The 22262-nt window shown below is 55.5% G+C and overlaps 1 protein-coding gene across 11 annotated transcripts in view; it reads right to left on the reverse strand.

The window, feature by feature from the left end:
• Positions 1 to 570: 570 nt before the first annotated feature.
• The window catches only part of Adgrl1 (adhesion G protein-coupled receptor L1), a 41621-nt gene continuing 19929 nt past the window's right edge, over positions 571 to 22262 (reverse strand). For 2 of the 11 annotated variants that reach the window (XM_032888102.1, XM_032888099.1), the window contains 20 exons: positions 19688 to 19797; positions 12425 to 13225; positions 11395 to 11709; positions 10919 to 11022; positions 10507 to 10692; positions 10287 to 10325; positions 9954 to 10137; positions 9679 to 9801; positions 8865 to 9079; positions 8462 to 8632; positions 7871 to 8080; positions 7569 to 7789; positions 7378 to 7444; positions 6868 to 6959; positions 6315 to 6483; positions 5101 to 5229; positions 4869 to 4965; positions 4651 to 4779; positions 4488 to 4505; positions 571 to 4129 (listed from right to left, as the gene is read on the reverse strand). In XM_032888102.1, the coding sequence (XP_032743993.1) occupies positions 3393 to 4129; positions 4488 to 4505; positions 4651 to 4779; positions 4869 to 4965; positions 5101 to 5229; positions 6315 to 6483; positions 6868 to 6959; positions 7378 to 7444; positions 7569 to 7789; positions 7871 to 8080; positions 8462 to 8632; positions 8865 to 9079; positions 9679 to 9801; positions 9954 to 10137; positions 10287 to 10325; positions 10507 to 10692; positions 10919 to 11022; positions 11395 to 11709; positions 12425 to 13225; positions 19688 to 19797 (4117 nt within the window). In that variant the 3' untranslated portion in view covers positions 571 to 3392. Of the gene's footprint in view, positions 4130 to 4487; positions 4506 to 4650; positions 4780 to 4868; positions 5230 to 6314; positions 6484 to 6867; positions 6960 to 7377; positions 7445 to 7568; positions 7790 to 7870; positions 8081 to 8461; positions 8633 to 8864; positions 9080 to 9678; positions 9802 to 9953; positions 10138 to 10286; positions 10326 to 10506; positions 10693 to 10918; positions 11023 to 11394; positions 11710 to 12424; positions 13226 to 14333; positions 14419 to 16477; positions 16496 to 18339; positions 18491 to 19687; positions 19798 to 22262 lie in introns of those variants that run through there. The other 9 variants (XM_032888100.1, XM_032888095.1, XM_032888101.1 and 6 more) reach the window with 7 other exon arrangements.

The raw sequence follows: 22262 nt of genomic DNA on the forward strand, positions 1-22262 counted from the left end.
AACAGCCAGGCCAGGAGTATAAAAGCACTCCACATACAAGCATACATCAGTTCTGGTATCTGCTGAGGGTTCTAAGATTGTTTTAGATATTATATCTGCGTGTTTTGCTTGTATGTAAGTTACATGAACCACATGTATGCCTGTGGAGGTCAGAAGGTTCGGATTCCTTAGAATTGGAGTCACAGGTGGTTGTGAACCACCATAGGGGAACAGAAGTTGGGACTTGTGCAAGAACAAGTTGTTTTTCTTTTCTTTTTTTCGGAGCTGGGGACCGAACCCAGGGCCTTGCGCTTGCTAGGCAAGCGCTCTACCACTGAGCTAAATCCCCAACCCAAGAACAAGGGTTCTTTACCACAGAACTATCTTCCCATCCCCTGAATTTTGTTGAGACAGGGTTTCACTGTGTAACCCAGGCTGACTTTGACTGATAATCTTGCCTCAGCTTCCCACATGCCAGTTACAGGCCATAATACCATGTTCATCCATCTTCGGAATGCTTGACTTCCTGAGATTGAGGGAAATATACCATGCATTTTTTGTCCACCAATTGAATCACACCACTCTTTCTCATTTCAAGAAATCTTAATTTCTTTATTGTTTGACTTTTTGACTCAACATTTTTTTAAAACTTTTTGTTTTTTTCTGAAACGTTCTTATGAGCCTTTTGTTTTATTCTCGTTAAATGCACTCGACCCAAAATTGGTTTGGCATATCGAAAAGGAGACCAAGGAGGGGAGGGAGTAGGGTGTGGGGGCAGGGAGGAGGCCCAAATGGACTAAGAAATTGAGAATGAGAGAGGAACACTGAGACAGCAAACAAGGACACAAAGAAAGAAGTTGGATAGCTAGGAAAACCCAAAAGAAAAAAACCTAGAGAAAAAGAATGAGCAAGATTTAGGAGCAAATGAATTCAGGAGCCCGAGGAAGGGAGGAGGAGACCAAGACCCTTCTCTGTACCGTCCCCGCTGGGGTGGGGGCGTCAAGGCACCAGGTCTGGTTAAAGTAGGGGACACCTGGGCTCTCTGGGTGGCTTTACGCTGGATTGTAGTGGATCCAGCCCCACTTGGGGACCTGCCATGTAGCTCTGAGGCCTGGGAGTGAGTGACTCCCTGTGCTAGCGATCCCAGCCAGAGCAGGAGCCACAGGCCCTACCACACTACATGCTACCCTCCATAGCCCACCTTTGGAGAGGGTCTGTATAGGGAGAGGGCACAGGACTCCTGTGTCTGCCAATCCCCGAGGAGCTCTTCCCCCAACACCTTCCAGCTTTATTGGTGTCTGATGGCCTCAGCCTGGGCTGAGTCAAGTCCTCTGGCTCCTAGGCCAGCCACTCCAGACAGCCACAGCAAGGTCCAGACCCAGTGAAGTTAAGCAGGGCTGAGCCAGTCCACACACTCTTCACACCCACCTGGCCAGACTGTCCCCATCCTGTGTCCTCTTCCCTATTTAGACTTCACTCTTGTTCTTCTGGCAAGGCAGGCTAAACATTACCAGGAAAACTGAGATGGAATAAACCCTGCCTTTCACTATTCCCCTCCATGGGGCAAACCATTATCTTTGGTCTGGCCCCTTTCCCCCTCATTGATTGGGGACAAACCAGTCCCAGCTCCTTAGAAGGGAGAGGGCTTTCTAGCAGCAAAAAGGGTCCTTCCAGCCACCCACCCACCACCTCCTCAGCTCCTTCCTAGAGTCCCTTCCCCCATAACCCAAAGAAGCTCATGGCAGCAGCAAGCTGAGACCCGAGGATGCTTGAAAACTCATGGCACTTGTGAGGAAGGAGGCAGGGAAGAGACAGGATGAAGTCAGCAGAGGTGCACTGTCACCTCTGGAAGATGGCAACAGGATAATTCTACCCCCAAAAAACTGGGGGGAGGGCAGGCTGGGTTGGAGGTGCTTAGCAGACACCCTACACCTGCCTGAGGGCTTGGGGTAGGGGTGGGTTAAGAAAAGCGATCTCTCACCTTTGTCCCCCACCCTGAAATGACATCACTACTGCCATCCCACCCTCAGCCCCAGGACCCACTCTCTGACCTCCTCATTCCCTTGCCCTTTTCAGGATGGGACACCAGCCTCCTCCTGCCTGTCATGAGTCCCGAAGTGATATACAAGAAGCAGGAACTCAAAGGGGGTAGTGCAGCCATCTTGGCAAAAGCATCTTTGGGTGTGAAGATGTCTCCTGGCCAGTGGGCAGGGGAGACAGGCCTCTGGCCCTGGGGCAGGCAGTGAGGTACACGCCCCAGGAGGGCTGACTGATGCAGGGAGGACAGAGCAGAGGTGAAAGGACCGGTGCTGGGAAGGACAGGTTCTTTGTTTCGCTGTTGCTTCTAGATTTGTTTTGTCTCTGGAGTGTAAAAAGCTGCTCTGACGGCTGCCCACCCCGGCTGGGATGTACACACAGGAAGTCCTGGCTGCCAGGGCTGCCGCTGCTCTGTTCCGGAGAAAGTCCGGGCTGGCCTGGGCTGCAGGTGCCCGGTGGCTTCAAGTGATGAGATTTTCTTACTTTTTTTTTTGTCTTTTTTTTTTTCCTTTTCCATTTTGTTGAAATATTTACAGCAATAGGGGAGGAAGAGAAGGGTAAGAGGACCCCCTAGGGAAAGATCCAAACCCAGGACCCACTCCTCAGGGAGCCCCAGACCCCACATCTGCTCCCCAGATAGCCCAGCCCACAGGACTGGGAACTGCCCAAATATGGCCACTGCAGTGGGTTGGGGCCCTGCGGGGAGTTGTGCTTCATCAGGAGTCACCCCAAGGGAGGGGGTCATTGGGTGCACTCTTGGGGTTGAGGGTAGGCTTGCTCGGGAGATAGGGACCAATAGCAAGGGAGAAAGGAGCTTCAGAGAAAGTTCCACCATTAACCACCAGCCCTCACAGCCCCATCCATCCCCTGGGCCTGGGCTCTCTCAGGATGTAAGACCCAGTCTCCAGGAAGCAAGGAACTGTAGCATGGAAGGACCCTGTCCATCTGTCCCACTGCTCCTTTCTGGTGGACAAGAAGAGTGAGCAGCAGATAGGGTGTATCCTGCAAGGCTTCGGCCACCTCAAAAGTGGCCACCCCTGTACACCTAGGGAAGCCTTATCCCTTGCTTTCTCCCTCCAAGGGGAGGGAGCTTTGGACTTGGTCACACCTACCAGCTTCTCCCTCACTCCTAGGGCCCTGGGGGCTTCTCCTCAATGCACTCCCCTAAAGAGGCTGGGGCTTGTGGCTGGTGGAAACCCTGTCTACTAACCCTGGCACCTGGGGCCCAGGTCATAGTCCCCAAGGGGACTGGGGCCCACAGGCAGAGGGGCACCTGGAGAGAGTGGCCCACCAGCCACTGCCTCCGTCAGTCTCTGCTCCCACCAGAGCCCCTCCTGGATTCCCTCCCTGGCCAGGCCTCTGGTCCATGAGGCCCCTCAGAGACTAGTGACCAACTGCATTTGCCCATCCCCATCGGGCCCTGGCCCCTCAAGGCTGGGGGCTGCCAGGTAGCCCTCATGGCTGGGCCGCCGCACCTGGTAGTAGCCCTGTAGGGGATTCCGAGCCACCAGGGCCGGCGGGCGAGAGGTGTAGTAGATTTCTGGGGGCCCAGGGGGAGCAGGTGGGGGAGGGGGCAGGGCCTCATTAGGCCCTTCGGGGCTGCTGTCCGGGTAGGAGGGCGAGTCCCGCAGGTTGGCCCCGCTGGCATAGAGGGAGTCCCGGCCGGGAGGGGAGGAGAGGGGCCGGCTGGTGGCCCCATCCTCTGCCGTACAGCTCTCCGACTCATCCAGATCACTCTGGTACAGCACCGACTGGGCCCGGGGCAGCAGCAGTGGCTCCTCCAGGGCCTTGTAGAGAAGTTCAATCTCAGCCCGGTCAGCACCCCCGGGCCCACCAGCCTCGTCCTCACTGACTCCTGGCACAGGTGGCACAGGAGGCTCTGGTGGAGGACCTTTGGCGCCCCCACTGGCCCCCCGCAGGTTGTTGTGCACCAGCTCTGAGATGATCATCTTCTCAAAGGCTGCAGCATCCGCCAGGTTTCGGCCTCGGGGTGGCTCAGGACCCCCATCCCCTGGAGGGAAATCACCACTTCGCAAGGAGTAGCTGTTGTTGAAGTTGCCATTAAGGGGCAGGGTGTCCATGCCACAGGCTTCCCGGCCGCCCAAGGGGTGCTCTGCAGGGCAGAGGGAGCAATAAGGAAGAAGCCAAGGGGTCTGCCTAGGGCCTCTGCTCTCGCTTTTCCTCTTCCTCAACTCGAAATGGGCTGATGAGGGTGTACATTAGGACCAATTCCCCAGGATCATGAGTTTTTCCTTAAATTTCAGCAAATGGAGCCCTGTGTATCCAGGTTCACTCCCTAGGCTTGAACCCTCCCTCACTTTCATTCTCTACTGAGGGTCCCACCTGGCCACCATGTCAGAGCCTGTGGGTAGAGGCACCCCAAATGTAGAGTCCATATGAGAGGCTCCAGAAGGCTCTAGCCTCCTTCCCAACCCCCTTTGGAAATGCTTCCAGGAGACAGTGGTACTTACTAGGTTCCCTGTAGCTTCCTGTAGACGCCAGCCCACAAAGGAAGAGAAGACAAGAATGAGCTCAGCAGAGGCCTAGGACCTGCCCTGGGCCTCCCAGCCTGGGGCCTCCCAGCCTGGGGCTTTGCTCCTCTTCCCTGGCACCCAGGCATCTATGTGTCCTCACCTGGGGAGTTGAAGACTGGGGGCGAGGAGGGATTGAAGCCCACAGACTCTGCAATGAGTGTATTGTATGGGCTAGTGCCCCCACGGGGCTGTAGCACGGGGTTGGTCAGTAGGTGGTTCCCCATGGTACCTGCCCAAGGGAGGGGTAAAAGGTTACAAGGCAGCCCAGAGACCTGGGGAAGGGAGCTTCTGAGAGGACACAGAGCCAGGGAACCTCACCTCGGTTTAGGGTGGGGGTGCTGTTGATGTCCCCTGCCATAAAGGACGACTCTGTCTGCTTCCTCACGGTGTCATTCCACATCCTCCGGATTCGGCTCTGGGGACACAGCCCAAACGTGAGGGGGTCTCCAGGACCACTCTGCCCTCCAGGATCTTTCTGAGACTCTGGCAGAGCACTCCTGCCTCTCGGCCCCAGAGAGACCTGGTGGATATGCCTTCCCTGCCCGGGTACCTGGGTCCCTGTGTAGTAGCGGGTGTTACTTCGCATGGCTGAGGTCTTAAGGGAGCCGTGAGCCCCCCCAGGTGGGGAGCGGATGCAGCAGTAGGAGTGACGCAGGCACTTGCTGTACTCCTTGTGCACCTGTGTAAGAGGTGACAGTCACGGCAGTGTCACTCTCAGAAAGGGTTACTTCGGAGGACCAAAGACTGATATATTTATTAGTGGTTGGCAGGTCATTGAAACGTTGGTCCATAATCTTTTTTCCACCATCAACTTTCCTATTTATCCCTTCATTGTCCAACTTAACACATCTTCAAGGAACATGCACTAGACATATGTCAGACCTAGGGAACACATATATGCTCCTGGTCCTCCTGCCCTGCCCCACCAGTGCCAGGACTCTAGGCATGCACCACTATGATCAGTTCATGGGACACTAGAGATGGAACTCAGGCTTCAGGTAAGCTAGACAAGCATTTTGCCAACTCAGCTACACCCTCAGCCCGGGTGAGATGGAGCTCAGGAAGAGCAGAGCCTCTAGAGGAGCAGTCCAGGTTCACCACTGAGCCTTCTTTCCAGCCCTTGACTTTTAAAAATTCTCCCTCTTGTGTGTGGTCTTGCTGTTTTTCGAGACAGGTTTCTCTATGTAGTCCTGGTTGTCCTAGAACTGGCTCTGTGGGCCAAGCTGGCCTTGATTTCACAGAGATCTGAGCCAGCAGCACCGGCTCTTATGTGTCATAAGTATGGATGTTTTCTGTGTCACACATGTAAACCATTTGTGCAGTGCCCTCGAAGCCAGAAGAGGGAGAAACACTCCCACTGTTAAGGTAGGAATCTTGTACTGTGGCTTCCAGTTGTCTGTCACGCAAGGCTGGGTGGGCCTCATGACTAATAGGGCCACAAGAACATCTATAGTGAATCTGCTCTGTGTCACCATTCTTCTAGAATTGTCTTTTTTTTTTTTCTTTTCTTTTTTTCGGAGCTGGGGACCGAACCCAGGGCCTTGCGGTTGCTAGGCAAGCGCTCTACCGCTGAGCTAAATCCCCAACCCTTGTCTTTACTTCTGACTGAATACTCCCACTCTGCCTCTATTAAGACTCAAATGGTCCATATTAGGGAGGTGACCAGGAGACACACTAAGGATCCCAGGGAGTACCTAAGCCTCATCCTGGCCTCCCTCCCCTAATAATCCAGAATGTCCCCAAGGAGAACTCTACCACCCTCACCTTTTTCTGTAAGGCGCAGTGAAAGACAAAGATGAAGACCCCCTGGAAGGCGTTGAAGGTTGTGAAGAGGTAAGCCATTACTACTGACTCCTTGTTGATGAAGAGGAGGCCGAAAGCCCAGGTGAGGCCCAGCAGGAAGAGCAGTGCAATGGCACCCAGTGCCCAGGACCTAGTAGCCAGAGGACAAGCAGTCACAGTATTCACCAAGGAAGACGACCCAGCCCCAAGACTTCCAGTGCCGTCTGACAGACCTAGCCTAAGGCTGAGGAGGTCTTGGGAAGGCCTGTTGTTCCCCGCCAACTTCATCATTTCGGTTAGATTTCCAGCCCACTAAAACTCCCCGTGTGGCCTATTTCCCAGGTGTCCTCAGACAAGACTCACACTGACTACAGTCGAGGGCCCGAAAGCACAGGCTGCATGGACCTCTGCACCTCTGGCTCTGTTAAATAGGGCCATCCCAGGTACAAATACCCTTTCACTGAAAACCCCACTGGACAACCAGCGATAAAAGTGTCTCAGGACACTCTGAGGTTCACTAGGGTTAGCGGCTCACTTGATGTTGTCAAGGCGGCTGGAGTCAGGCTTGAGCACGGATGAGCTTCGGATCATCTTGTGCAGGGTCACCATGAGGAACACCAGGTTCACCTGGGTAGGAGCACAGGAAAGGGGGCTCAGACTGTGGTCCAACCCCTTCTCAGTGCCTACAGGGCCCAAGATGCGCACTGTCTGTAGTTATTTGATGCTGTGAGGCCAAGGGTCATGGCTTGGCATGAAACGGGCTTGGACTAGAACTGCAGGTCACTGGCCGCAGAGCCAGGGACTACGGACTGAGTGATCCTGATGTTTTAGCTGCGCTTCAGGCTGTGTGTGCAATGAGAGACAGAACCGAGGGCCTTTTGCATCATGGGCAAGTGTTCATCACTGAGCCATGCCCTGGCTCGTCTGCGTGGTTCTGCCAGTTTTTATACTAAGGGTCCTATAAGGCTGGCAAGGGGCCCGGCCAGGGCTTAGGGTCCAGACCAGCTTGAATGACAAGAGCCTCAGTACTTGAAGTGCCACTCACCACAATAACAAAGGAGACGGGCCCAATGAAGCTCCAGATGAAGTAGTTATCCACCCTCAGCCAGCAGCTACAAAGAAACACAGCCAGAGTGGAGAGATGCCTGAGAGCCTGGCCACCCGCCCTGGCCCAAAGAAAGCCAGCCACGTAAGAACCAAGAAGACAGAGAGCACAGGGACAATGGGGTGACTCACGCCTTCTCAGTGCCGTAGCTTCGGTAGTCAATGGCGGCTGCGATGCCTACCACCAGGGCTGGGAAGCAGTAGCCGCCCAGGTAATAGTACTTGGTGCGTGAATATTCGCTCTCGAACACCTCGACCAGCAGGAGGTAGAGGTGCACGCCCTCTAGGCACAGCCAGGAAAAGGCGGCCAGGAAGAAGTAGTGCAGCAGGCCCGCAAAGATAGGGCAGGCGACCTGTAAGAGCACTCAGTAAGCGGCTGCTCCACGAGCTGCAGCCCTGTCCACTGCTTAGTCTTGGCCCCAAGTTTGCCTCACCTCATACTGAGTTTTGTCTATTCCGACCAGGAAGAGCAGCTCTGCAAGGAAGAGGTTGATGCACAGGTTCTTGTGGATGGTGTTGCGGTCGGTCTGCAGGCCCCGCAGGAAGCAGAAGGTGGAAATGCAGATAGCCAGACAGACCAGGGAGATGACAATGCCAACCCAGGTGATGACTGACAGCAACAGCTCATTAATACGGCCTTGGTACTGGGGGACAGGAGAAGGGGGTATACTCAGGGCTTGGCCTGGTGCCAGCTGAAGACAAGGACCCAGGCAAGGCTGTGGGCCTCAAGGCCCTCCAGTGCTGCCCAATCGGCCACCAAGCTGGCCCCCACCCCTGTGCAGGCAGTGCGGGCTCACTTCCTCATGCTCTGGAAGGCTTGTGATACCAACTTGCTTCTCCTGAGTGCCTCAGGCCAGAGGGAGCCAGATGCAAGGCCTCATGCCCCAGGTAAGACTGGTGGCCCCCCATGCCCATGAGCTGGCCTTGTAGGCATCGCCCATGCTGTGTGCTCTCTAGGATGCCATGCAAAGCCAGGCCAGCAGCAAGCAGGCCTGCCCGGAACAGCAGCGCACTGGCCAGCTTACGATCTCTCGGTGAGCCATGAGCACTGCGAAGTTGGTGAGGTGGCTGCAGGCACATGTGGTATGGGTCTTATTGGACTCCACCAGTCGGCAGCCCTGGGTTGACCAGTAGCCCAGCATGGAGCGCTCTGAGTAGTTCCAGAAGGAGCAGTTTGCATTGAAGTGGTTCTTGGCCTGTTATATAGGGGTGGACAGAGGGTCAAATCGAGAGTTCTGTTCTTACCCTCACACCAGCTTCAGGGAAAAGCATTTGGGGGCACCGAGGTGACCACCAGCTCTATGGTCCAAGCTGAAGTAAGGGAGCGGAAACTTCCTCTCAGGTGGGCGAATGCATGGTGGGGATATGTAGTCTAGGAACAGAGGATGCTGGGACTTCAGGGAGTTTCAGGGGGACACCTGGGCTCACCTCCAAGTGGGCCACAGTAAAGATGACAGGGTCCATGAGGAAGACACGGCTGGACTCCTTATTGATGGATGCTGCGATGACCTGTGAGTTAACCACCAGAGAGGCACCTCCAGGGCCACTGGTCCCTGCCTCACCTGCCAGCTTCACTGTGGCATTCTCCGTGGACAAGAAGAGGCCCAGGTTGTTGTAGAGAATGAAGACAACCTTCACCACACCTGAGGAAGATGGGCACAGGGAGATATGGCGGCCATCCTTAGCCACAGCCCTCTGTCTGGGTTCCATGGCTTCCATGATACAATGAAACTGGGCTGTCACATGTCAAGTAGTTCAGGAGCCATTTCCACAAGGCCATTATCTCTTGGTGGGCGGTTTAAATGACAGCACAGTGGCTGGCTCTCTGACCTACTTTTACTTTTTTTTTCTTTTTAATTTTTAAAGATTTATTTATATGAGTACACTACAGCTGTCTTCAGATGCACCAAAAGAGGGCATCAGATCCCATTACAGATGGCTGTCATGTGGTTGCTGGGATTTGAACTCAGGGGCTCTGGAAGAGCAGTCAGTGCTCTTAACCTCTGAGCCATCTCTCCAGTCCCACTATTACTTTCTGCATGCCCTTGGGCAGATGCCTAGCCTCTCTGTGCCTCTATCTCAAATGGAGCCAGAACCCAGGCCTCTGCAGAGCATTGGAATAGCCACACTAGTGGCAGATAAACCATGATTAAAACCCATGACTATGGGTTCCACATAGAGCCAAGATCTAGGTACAAAGTGGGCAACATGCACGCACAGACAAAGGCCTGCGGACACTGACCATTGCGGCTGTTCTGCTTGATGGTGTTGGCGGACAGCTGAATGGAGCTCTCACTGGCATACTCCTGGGGGAACACCAACTCCTGCACTTGACCCTCTGTGCTCAGGACAGTGACCTCCAGGACTGTGTGGGCAGGGGTGACATGCTATTAGTGTCTATCCCCAGATAGGGTTCATGCTAAACCACAAGGCCTGCAGGAAAACCACAGACCCAGGAACTGGGGAACCAACACCCCCCGAGATTGAGACTGATCCTGGAGTAGCTGCAGTACTCACCCACATTCTGCTTGGCAGCCAAGAAGCGAGCAGGTTCTCTGACATTGTCGGCCAGCAGGAAGGCACCTTCCTCTAAGACATCTAGGAGCATGGTAGCCGTATGGACCTGTTCGGTGGCATTCATATCTTTCCATGACTCAAGTGCCTCTGGCCGAAGCAGGTTGTCCACTGTCTCCACCACAGCCTGTGGGTAGCAGGGACAACAGAATTGAGTCTCCCACATCCTCTAGTTCCTTGGGACAGTCTTGATGTCTCCTCCTCTCCCTTCCATTCCCAAAGTCCCCAGGAAGCCAAGGCCCCTCATTCCCAAGAGCTGGGCCTTCCTGGGCTCACCTTGATATAGTCCTTGCAGGTTCTCTCTCGCTTGTGCATCTACAGAGAGAAATGGAGGGAGTGACAGGGGGACACTGAAGACAATGCGCTCCCTAGCTCTTGTGCTTAGACACTGATCATTCTTCCAGTGACCTTCTTTAGGAACCCTACCTGGGGTCCCACATCCCTCACTGGTCATTGTGGGGTGGCAGCACAGGCCAGACCCTTCATACAGGCCCACCTTATTGTAGTTCTTGCCAGCTGACTCGCGTTCAATGGGCCGTAGGGCCTGGAGCTGGGCATCCAGGATATCTAGCAGTTGCTCCATCAGCTTCACCGATGAGGACACGTCCCCAGCATAGATGGAGCCCCGAGTGTGGCGGGCCAGCTCACTAGCAATGTTGGCTGCATTCTCTCCACTCTTGATCTGCATGAGGTGGGGAGGAGGGTGACCTCAGGTCTGGGGGGAACTGGCCTACACAGCTCTACATTCCCTCTTCACATGCCCCGCCTGCAGAGGCCTTTCCCACACAAGGTTTAGAGAGAACCCTTGCCCTGGCTTTCAGCCCTATGTGTCTCCCCAACTTTTCCCATCACTCCTGCTACCCTGGGTTCTGGCTGGCCTGCCTGCAAGGGGCAGCAGTTACTGGTACCTTCTGGGCGACTTGGTTGACCCAGGGGGAAGTGCAGTTGCTGAGGTCAGGGCCCCGAGGATTCCAGAGCCCCAGAGCTGGGAGGCACTGGAACGAGGCAATTCCTGTTGAGATAGACAAAAAAGCCAAAGAGAAGGAGATGAAGAGACCAAGGACAGAGGGAGGAAACAGAGCAGAGGGCGAGCAGGAGAGGGACACTTGGGGAAAGGTACAAGGCCACCCTAGGCCTCCCAGAGTTATCCTCCCCCCACCCCCGCAAGACCCGCTCTAGAAGGCTTTCTTCAGTAAGCCTCTCCCAACCTTGTCTGGAACCCCTAGAACCTGAGTTGTTTATCTGTCCCATATCAGTCTTGAAACTGGCTATGCTTACTCTGAGGCCAGGGGCTGAACACCTGCAGTCCCCCAGGTACGGGGCTGCAGACTGTCCAGCTGTCCGTCCCCTAGCTCCTCCAGTTCAGCTGTGCTGCAGCACTCACCTCGAGTTCCCTTGGGGCAAGGTCTCTCCACCAGCATACCCTGCTGGGTAGCTGGCCACTGGACCCGCCGGACCTCTCGGGGTTCACAGAAGAGCTCAGGGGACACATGCAGATTGGGGGCTGGAGGCCGCCGGGTACTGGGTGCCGGGGCTGTGGCTGGAGGCAGGTCAGGTCCCAGCTGGTTGATGGCACCTACTGGGTGCGTGGTGAGGGGCGCCCGGCGGAGTGGAGTGGTGGCTGCAGGTGAGGCTGTGCTGGTGAGGGGCGTAGGCCGAGCTGTGGTGGTGGTACTGAGAGGTGGGGAAGTGGCTGGGCCTGGAAGGAAGAGGGGACACAGGGTATGGTCACACCCATACTTAAGGCACACCAATGTGCCCAAACACAGGGTCCCTTGGCACCTTGACATCTACCTTACCCAATGAAGTACTCTGGGCCCCCTGGTCTTTTTGTGCTCAGAAGTCCCCTGTATATCTATGGATATATATACACTCAGAAGAGAGTAAAAATATACTATGTGCTCTGTGAGGCTCTCCCAGAGCTGGTACTGGAGACGTGTGTCAAAGCTGCTGGATGCAATCACCTCTCATCTATGACGCAGCTGACCATGGTCTGGTGCCTGCCTACCTACACCTTCCCTCAGGGGTATCATAAGGCTCTCTGCAGCTCTGGGGTGGCTCTGGTTAGCTGACGGGAAGCTGGAGGCGAAATGAGAACAAGTAATTGTTTGCTTTTGAGTCTACATATCCAACAATCTTACACTGATGTGCCCAGCAGCACAGATCCTGGATCCTGGTTAGAGTCAGAATCCTGGGGGGTTCCGTTCTGAAGTAAACAATGCCTCAGTCACTTAGTGTATGAACTTCATCTAGGAATCAGCACAGTGAACCCCAAGCCTTGAAGACAGAAGGCACACTGAGGTGTGGAAGGGTGGATGTTTGCCACACACTGTGATTTTCTTTACCTCCTAATCCCCCAGAGTACCGGAGTATTATGTGCAAACAGGCCAGCACCCCTCAAAACCCATCCTCACCAGCACTGGGATCTGGGGGTCCAAACTCCAAGCTGTAGCGCACCACGAAATAGTTGTTCCACACATACAGCTGGTTGTCCCGGGGATTGTAGTCAACAGAAGATACAAACTGGTAGGGGTTGGGGAAGGCAAGACTGACGGGCTCCTCTCGGTTTGCATTGGTGTTGAAGGCATAGTCCACGCGGTTGCCTGCTGCCTCACTGTCGTCATCCACATAAACAGAGCGCAGCACATAGAGGACACCGCACACCATGAAGGCATTGGAGGCTGAGCGCTTGTCATAGCCTGTTTCCCAGGTGCCCTCGAAACGCAGTGTGTAGGGGTTGAGCTGGCTCACCACCAGACGCCCGTTGTTCCCCTCAGTGGCATAGATGACCCACAGCCCGTTCTCATCCACTGCCAGGTCAATGTCGGTTTTGCCTCCCCAGCGATAAGGTGAGGTGTCGTGGTAGTTGGCTGTGTTTATGACTGTTTCTCCGCTCTTGATGCGGGTCCGCAGGTCATATTTGACAATGTTGCGAGTACGTTCCTTGTTATAGAAGACGGCACCATCATATACCACAAAGCCAGTGCCATCTACACGGTTGGGCAGTCTGTACGTGGTGGTGTGGCGTGCAGCCACATAGTCCTCCCAGGAAGCATACTCGGTCAGTGTGTCCGTGCGGTAGGGGATCCAGGGCATAACGTAGATACGGTCACCTGCCTGCAGTGGGTCCTTGCACCATGCGCCAGACTGGTGCTCTGATTCATGTGTGGAGGTGGGCTCCAGCACCTTCTGCAGTGTCCCTGGGCACACGAAGACTGGGCCGGGTAGGTAGGTAGGCAGGGAGGAGGTGGGGAGGAGCAGAGGCAAGGAGAGAGGGGAGAGAGAGGCAAGTTGGTCACATGGTGGGGGAGGAAACCATGCTGTCCCCTCCTGCTGCTGCAGTCATGGTTGCTTGGTCGGGCTGGTGATGGGAAGGGGGTTTGTGGGCCGGAACTCCCGCCCTGCCCAGCTGCCCCTCTCCCTGGAGATGTGAACCCTGGAGACCATCAAGAGCAGGGTTAGTGTGGGAAGGTAGCGCCCTCTTCCCTTTCTTGGCTGCTAGAGACCCTACAGGCTGGGGAGGAAGGATTTGTCCAGAGCTCTCCCAGGTCGGGCGAGATGGGCTGGGGAGTGGGTCCTCTGCTGCAATGCCATCTAGCCTCAAGGTTCAGTACCCTGGCCTCTCCTCTCTGCCTCCACTGAAAAACTAGGGGCTGGGATCCCATCCTTCACCAGCCGTGCAGGGGTAGACTTTCTTTGTTCTTTAAAATAAAAACAAAAACTTCACTTTCTTCCTCCTCCAAAAGCTGCAAGGTAGAGTGATGTTTCCACACCCACTCTGGCAGGAAACCTTAGGGCTGTCTATCCTGCTCCTCAGGTCCCTGATGCTGTCTGGGTTCCTCTCAGCTGGCACCCGCCAAGTAGGTAGCTGAGGAGAGGACGGAGGAAGCAGCTCCTGGGTTAGGCTAGGGAGGAGTCCAGTGCTGCCCCAGCCGGCAGGGTCTCTGGTGACTCAGGTTCAGAAGCACACACTGACTGGTGCACAAGGGTGGAGTGGGGACATGGAGAACAGGACTCCCGGGACATTTGGGGTGAGGGAGCTGTGCAGAGGGAAGAGAGACAAGGAGGGGTGTGTGTATCCACAAAGTCCTGGCTCCAAGGGAGGCGCTCTGGAGACCACCTGGGAAGAAAAGGTTAGTGCTGGCGAGGAGAGAGGGGGTGAGCAGAGAATTCACTCCAAGGCCCAGGCCCGACTGAGAGTCCCTTCCAGGGGCAGTCCCAGGTCCAGCTCGGAGGGGGCAAGGGAGGGAACCAGGTGCTAGGATAAAGCCCCAGCCCACCCCAGCCAACCCCCCACCTCCCCTGCCCCGGACCCCGATTTACCTGTGACCATCCCCGGCTCGGGAGGAGGGACCAAGGCAGCGCTGGTGTCAGAAAGGTGGGGGGCCCCGCCCCACCCCCCCATTCCCTGAAAAGAGGAAAACCTCGACTGCATCTCGTTGGCACCGCTGGCCTGCCCACCCTTGCCCCTCACAGCCCAGCACCACCTGTTCCTAGCCTACTCTACTGATCCGGCAGGTCAGTGTGGCCAACTCCCTCCTTGTCCCTGAGTACTGTGGGCCAGCCCCTTCCCTCACGAGGGCTGGTACCTCCCCCTCACTTCATGACAGAACCCACAGGCAGGCCAGGGCTGTAGGGTATGTGTGTGGGTCTATTGTGAATTCTCTGCTCCTGCTTGGTCCATCACCAAAGCAGCTAGCCCCAGGGGCACAGGGAGGGCTGGGAGGACTTGGCACCAGCATGGTGGGCAGCCTCAGTTGTGAGGGACCCCCGGGGAAGGAGCCAAGTCTAGTGCCTACTTCCAGCCTAGCTCATCAGTGAGGCTGGTTGGGGATATGTGCAACCTGCAGCTCTCCCTTCACAACACTGGGGCGGTTTGGCACCAGGGCACAAGATGGCCAGTAGTAACACAGCTCCTTTAGCCAAAGTTAAGCCTGGGTTCTAAGCCAGGCGTTCCTGTCAGTTTATCTGTACCCTCTGACCAGACTACCTGGCCCCACCCTTTCTTCCTGTTTCCCCAGGTCTTTCCTTGATCTCATAGAACCCCGGCCTGGGGTGTGTGTGCATAAAGAGGGCCTGAGCCAGTCAGAGGGTACCAGTGGAGAAAGGCACAGTTAGAGGTCATTCCAAGGTGGGGGAAAGACGAGGAAGGGTCTGCCAGGGGCCTTGGGCAGCCAGGACCCCTCCTCAGCACCCAGCTCCCAAACACCTCTTCCCTCCCCCAGCCCAGCCCGGAGAGGAGATCCAGTGCCGTAGTTCCAAGCCTGCAAGAAGAGTGGCCAATGCAGGGCTGACTCAGGAGAGCAAGGGAGGGATGGTGCCCAGCCTCTGAGATGGGCAAGGTGGGAAGGAAAGGGGAGGGGAGCAGCTCAGAGGGACCCCACCCACCTCCCTGGCAGGGGATCCTCCACAGACCACCTTAATTTCAAGGCAAAGAGGAACCCCGAAGGGCCATCTCATTGCTGTCCATTCCTCCTGCCTACTACTAGCAGGCCACCCTCAACCAGCACCATGGGGCTCCCTGCAAGAAATTATGGGGCCTGTGGAAGTCCCCAGAGCAAGTCTATGACCCCCACCACCCCTCCCTGGTCCTCTCCCACATCAGCCCGGAAGAAACCCTGACTGCAGCTGTGCAGAGACAGAACCCACTCCCTCCCTCTCCAGGAAGCCCGCCCCCACCCCCATCCCAGGGTTTTGGTAGGCTGCCCCTCCCAGGGGACTGGGATAGCTGACAACCCTCCCCAGTACTAGACCCGACTGGTCAGGAGGGTGGAGTGTGAGGAGACTGGCTCTCTGTGCTCCACAACAGCTCTGGGCCTTGGAATCGCCAAACCAGAAGAACTCAAGCCACCAGGAGCCAGGGAGAGAGGAGAAATCTGGTCCCCCAAAGGAAAAAGTTTCTCTCCAACCCACCGCCCTCTGCCAGAAACACTTTGCAAGAGGTATAAGGGGAAAGGAGAGAGAAGAGAGAGGTGGGGAGAGGAAGAAGAAGGGTAGGAAGAGACAGAGCGAGGAAGAGAGACCTCTACCGGTGCCTGTGGAGGCTGGGGAGTCAGTCCCTCCCTCCCCACCCGCCTGGAAGCTTACACATTTCTCCTAAGGGAGGCAAAAGAAATGAGAGATGAGGTCAGGTACCCTGCAGGGACCAGGGACCAGAGAGGTACAGAGGGGGGTGAGAGGAGAGAGAGAAAGAGAGACGGGTGTAGGAGTGGGGTATCTTGCCCAGGCTCAGAGAGGAGCTTCCGTGAGTATCTGGAGGGTGGAGAAGCCCAAGGCCATGACCTTGGCCTTGGTGGTGCTGCAGCACCAGGGCCAGCCCAGCTGTGCTGGGAGGACACCCGGGGCAGGGAAATCACTGGACCAAGTAGGGTGGGGGAGAAGAAGGGGGGGAGGGGTGGGCCACATGAGTATGGTACGGGTGGAACAAAGTGTGAGTTAGGGGTTAGCATTGGTAACAGTGCGTTTACCTTTCTGCTCCACTTCTACTTTAAGCATCGGAAGAGAGAGAGAAAACAAATTGAAAAAAAATGTGCAAGAAAAAAAAGAGAAAAAAAAAGATTAAATTGCTTTTGTTTCTTTTCTGGCCACACGCCCCCTCTTCCTGTCTTTCCTCCTGCTTTCCCAACCCCTTCCATAGCATCATTTCAGCCCCCACCCCCAAGTCCCTTCTTTTGGGGGTAGGATGGGGTGAGAGGGTGCTGAGGAGAAAGTGAGAAGGGTCAGGGGACACACAGGAGGGAAGAGACAAAGAGACTGGGTATGGGACAGACAGCAGGCAGACAGCGCCCTCAGGCAGGAGGGAACCAGGTATAAAGAGGAGCCCGAACAGGCTGGGCTAACACCAGGCAGCAGGGAACCAGGGGCGGAGAGAAGGGTGTCTCTGGGGCCTTGGTGCCCCTCTCAGCCAAGAGCATAGGCTGAGCCCCTTTCCCTTTGAGTAGGCCCCACCTGAATCCAGCTGTGTTCCCCTAAACCCTCCAGATCCCTGGAACGCACAAAAAGAGGCCAGTAGAGCCAGACACAGAACAACAGAGGCAGGCGGGCAGGTGCCCCTGGCCTCAGACAGAGCCAGGGTAGGGGAGACAAGAGGCACAGAATTGGAGGGGACATAGACTGGGCTGGACAGCACGTGGCAGACAGGCTCCTACACTCCCAGGGGGGTGAGGGAGTTGGGGGGGGCCTCAAGGTTCAGCTGCTCTGCCCAGTCCACCAAAGGCCCAGGAGCCCTAGCTGCACCCTACCCTGCCCACCGCCCTTGATGACGCACAGGTGGCACCTGGGGAGGAAGGGAGAGTTAGGCTGTGCTCAGCTGCAAAGCAAATCCAGTGTTAGTTCAATGTCTGGGTTTCCCACACTCCAGTGACCCCCCCTCCCCCAGCTGTGGGATCCCTGCCCCCACCCCTGCCCCACCTTCACCAGCACTGGGGTCACCCCAGCCTCTGAAGTCCAAGGTCCTGTGGCTGACCAGGTCGACCCCCCCTGGGCACCCACTTGAGTTGTGCAGGGACCCTGTCTGGCTGCCCAGCGCCTCGCCCAGGGCCTAGCACTCAGGATATGCTCAGGGAAAGTCATTAAGTGTGTGCCTATCCTCTCCCTAGCTTTATTTATTCCTGGACCCCAACCCCGGCTATCGGGGGGCAGGGACAGGAGCTAATATAAGCAAGCCTACTAGCTCTGCATGCCCAGGAGCACTTGTGGTCAGCCCTACCCGTGACCCCTGCTCTGTGTACACTGTCTTCGAAGGCTCGTTTGCATTCTCCTCCATCAAAGTTGCCCATGACCCATGCCCTGGATCACTTTTCACCCCACAGCCCATCTTCCTGAGTTGTGCTCCTGGGCCACAGAAGGGGGATGTTGCTCTAGATTTTTAAGCTCCATTCAGGACCCATGGCCACTTTATTTCTTGTACCTTGGTTTGGACTGTGGACTAGACCAGCGACTTTTCCGGTCTTGTGACTACCTGTCTGGAGAGCTGGGTTCACTAACTGTTGCTACTCTTGTTTTGATTACCAAGGCAATAGCAGTAACTGGCTAGAGGTGGAGTGTAGTCACAGTCACAGCAGTGCTCGTGAGGATGCAGGCACAGTACAGGCCCTTGCAGTCAGGCCTACCAGGACTCTGACTACAACTGGGGAAACTGAGGTTCAGAGATGTGAACCACACAGAGGAGGCCATGCAGCGGCCATTCCCTAAGACCTATGGTGGCCTGGGGCACAAAGCAGCTTGGGCCCCGTGCTGTCTACTACTTTAAGTACTCTGGGCACGCTTTGACCCCCTCCCCCATCACAGAGGAGTAAGAGGCTCAGGTGGCGGGAAAGAGCGTCCGTACCATCACTGAGCACATCTTGAACCAGGTTCGGGGCTGGGCGCTGGGGGGGTGAAGTCGCAGCCTCTGCCTTCGGGGCTTTGCTCCTGGGAGCAGACTCTGGCCGCAGGGCCAAGCGCTTGTCACTCCCGATCTCCAGGACTCACGCCTCCGTCTGCAGCACCCGAAGAAATTTTAAGTCATTTGCTGCAGGTTTCAGAGCCAGACAAGTCAGGAGCCACAGTTGAACCTCACACCACCTGCCCAACCCTCTGTCCTAGGCTTGCCACATCCCACCTCCCTCCCTGCTGCCCCAGCTGCGGGTGGGCAGTGTCCCCAGTGCTGTGGGGAGGCTTCGGGGAGCAGACGGGCATCCCCCTCAGGCGGTGGAAGAAGGCCTCAGGCACTGAAAGGAAAGGGCGAAGACTAAAAGAAGAAAGTTATGCGAGCAGTAAGTGACCCTGTTCACCCATCATCCTGGCTTCACCTGCAAGGAGAAATCAAAGGTTGGAGGGGTGGGGGGTGGGAGAGCTGGGTGGGAGGGGAGAGGAGGGAGAGTTACGAAGTCTCCTGCTCCCCTGCCCCTCACACTTGGACACCCTGACGGTCTTGTCTCCTCCCCTTTTGCCTAGAGGGCCTCCCTACCTCCAGGCTGGCTGTGTGAGGCCAGGTGAGAGGACAGAAGGGGCGATGGGTGGAGGAGGAGGAGAGTGGGCGGGAAGACTGGTGGTGCTGGGGAGTTCGAGGATGAACAAGCCTCTGACTACTTCCCTTGGTCAGGTGCAGGGTAGTTAGGCTTCTGGCTCCCAAAGATTATCTTAGGGGGCACTGTCATTCCAACATGGCAGCACTTCCTTTGTGGACAGGAAGTGTTCTCAGGGCAATTCATAAACTAACAGGCAGTAGGAATCTTGGAAGATGTCTTTGGCTTCCATGCCGAAGAAGGGGCAGGGGTGGGTGTGTGGAGGAGATGATGACTGTGAGGGCTGTGAGGATATGTCCACTGTCAGGAGGGAGGCAGAGTGGGTGGGAGGCTGGAGAGAGGCCAGCATGCTGTAAGAGTGTGGCTTTGAGGGGCTTTAGCAAGCAAAGGGCATGTGAAGAAGCAGGGAGTGGGCAGGTGACTAGGGCTGAAGACACCCCTACAGGAAGGGACATAGTCTGTGTGGTGGGAGGAGAGCAGCCACCAAATGTGGAAAAGTGTCTGTGAGAAGAGTGTGCCAGAGTGGGAGCAAGCCTGCTGCCCTGTGCCCAGCCCTATGGACGTGTGCACATGTGTGCACATGTGTGCACATGTGTACTGATCAAGGCTCTCCTTCCCTGCTCCACTGGGGGAAGGGCCCAAGACGGCATGAGGAACAAGATGACTCACTGTAAGGGACACAGTCGTACTGCACCTCCAGGTACTTGTAGGTTCCAGGACAGGGGTCAGGAAAGGCGTCAGAGCCGGCCACCACCACACACTGGGTTCGGTTATTACATCTACAGGAGAAGGGAAAAGGAGATGAGAATAATGGACTCAGACTCAGAAGGCTCTAGGGTTGGAGGGCAAACGTACAGTTCCAATGGGAAGGCACTATGGAGCGCGGAGACTGGAGTGCTGTTCTGCTTCCTGCCTGCTCTTTCCCACAGGCCTCCACAGCCACGAGACAGGCTCTCCCTGGACCAGAACACCTTTGGCATTTTTCTTTAAATTGAGTGTAAAGCCCCTGTGCTAGTTACTAAAAAGCACAGATGGGCTGTAGAGGTGGATCAGTGGTTAAGAGCACTGGCTGCTGCTCTTCCAGAGGTCCTGAGTTCAATTCCCAGCAACCACATGGTGGCTCACAACCATCTGTAATGAGATTTGATGCCCTCTTCTGGTGTGTCTGAAGACAAAGCACAGACAACACCACATGTGATGGGCACCTTTGTAAACACACCGCCCTCAGAAGACTCAGTGCCTGCTGTGACCACCTTGGCCTTTCCCATGGGCGCTGCCACCCTCTGGAGGGTGTCTGAGAGAGAGGGTCTACAGCCAGCCGGAAGATTCATGAATCTCTACAGGGAATTCACTGATTCCAGGTCCCTCCAGCTTCTCCTAGGTCTGGCCAGTACAGAAAAGGATGCCTTATTATATAACCCGAAGACACCATCACAGACCCTGTCCACATTTGGTGGCTGCTCACTCACCCCACAGACCCTGTCCCCTTCTACAGGGGCTCCTCAGGTCCAGTCACCCCACAGACCCTGTCCCCTCCTGCAGGACACCTCAGGTCCAGTCACCCCACAGACCCTGTCCCCTCCTGCAGGACGCCTCAGGTCCAGTCACCCCACAGACCCTGTCCTGTTCCCTCCTGCAGGACCACTTCTCAGGTCCACTTCTCCCTGCTTCTTCACACTGCTCCTTCCCACCAGCAGTACCCAGCTAAGCTTCCTGTCACAGGTCATCCTCGTCAGCTACACCGGGTTTAAAACTGCCTACGACATTAGTCAGGTGTGCTTCTAGGTATGTCTGTGAGGGTCTTGCCAGAGAGAAGAGCCACCTGAATGTGGACAACTTCAGGCAAATTCCATGGCCTAACAGTGTAGACTGTCACAATAGAAGGGGAGGAGAGAGGCGGAATGCCCACACTTCCCCTCTGCTTCCTGGCAGCCATGAATGGGGGTAACCATGCTCTGCCACACAGCCCTGCTGTGATGTTCTGAATTCTGAAACCCAGAGCCAAAACAAGCCCTTAAGTTGTTTCTGTCACAAGACAAGAAACGCAGCCAGCACCATTCCCTGTCCCTAGAGTGGCCAGACAAGGGGTGTGCATTTACAGTAAGTGACGCGCAAGGCCCTGGGTTCGGTCCCCAGCTCCGGAAAAAAAGAAAAAAAAATATACAGTAAGTGACAAGAGCCGGGAGGTGGTACATGCACTTTCCATCCCAGCACCCGGGAGGCAGAGGCAGGTGGATCTCTGAGTTTGAGGCCAGCCTGGTCTACAGAGGGTTGCAGGGATACACAAAGAAATCCTGTCTTTGAAATTAAAAAAACAAAAAAAACCAAATGAACAGAAAGGTAAGTTGAATCAGCTCTAGTTCTTCCCGGCACTGGGAAGGACAGAGGGGAAATCAGCAGGAGGCTGGGAAGGAAAGGGGGAACTCGGCATGGCAAGGTCTGGTGTTAGCCACCACCCAAACCCTTTCTTTCAAGCTCAGCATTGGCCTCATACAACAGAGCAATCCTGGTCCTCAGCAATGTGCTCTAGAGAATTTATAACATGTGTGTGAACAAATCCTTACCACGCATGTGCACAGCTGCACTGCCTACTTCCACCAACAGGGGGAGACAACACAAAAGCCTGCCCGTGGAGGAATGCTAAGCAAAAAACGTAGCCTGTTTGAGCTCTTGGTGGCATCACTGGTGTAGCTGTCTTGTACAATGTAGCCTGCTACATGACAGAAAAGGGGCTATGGTGCTGACTCAAAGCAAACCAAGGATAAATGTCAACAGTGACTCTGAGGAAAGGCTGGTGTATGTGGAGATAGAGTCTAGGCAAATCCCTGGACAGAAAACACAGAGCAGGGGCAACGGGAGAATGGGAAGCAGCCGATAAAGGCTACGTGGTTTCTTTTTGAAGCCATAGAATGTTCTGGAACTAAGCTGAGATGGTAAATGCACAAAATGTCGCCAAAAGCATTCACTTTAGAATTTTTGATCCCCCAGCATCACAGCCCAAACTCCCCTGAAGCTGGAATGAACTACCATGGGAGGGTGGGTGTGTCTGTCTTTAAGGGGTGGGACTCCAGGAGGTGGAAGCCCGAAGGTGCAGTGAAGGTTCATGCCAACTTTCCTATGGCATCTGTCCTAGCAGCTTAGCCATGATCCTCACAGACACAAGGCTGTAGCATTCAGAGAGGAAGCAAGTTGAGGGCCCCCAAAGCTTTTCCCACAAAGTTCCTAAGGCCCCTGTAGCTCACTA

This window comes from Rattus rattus, chromosome 17, assembly GCF_011064425.1.
Source record: "Rattus rattus isolate New Zealand chromosome 17, Rrattus_CSIRO_v1, whole genome shotgun sequence".
Lineage (NCBI taxonomy): Eukaryota > Metazoa > Chordata > Mammalia > Rodentia > Muridae > Rattus > Rattus rattus.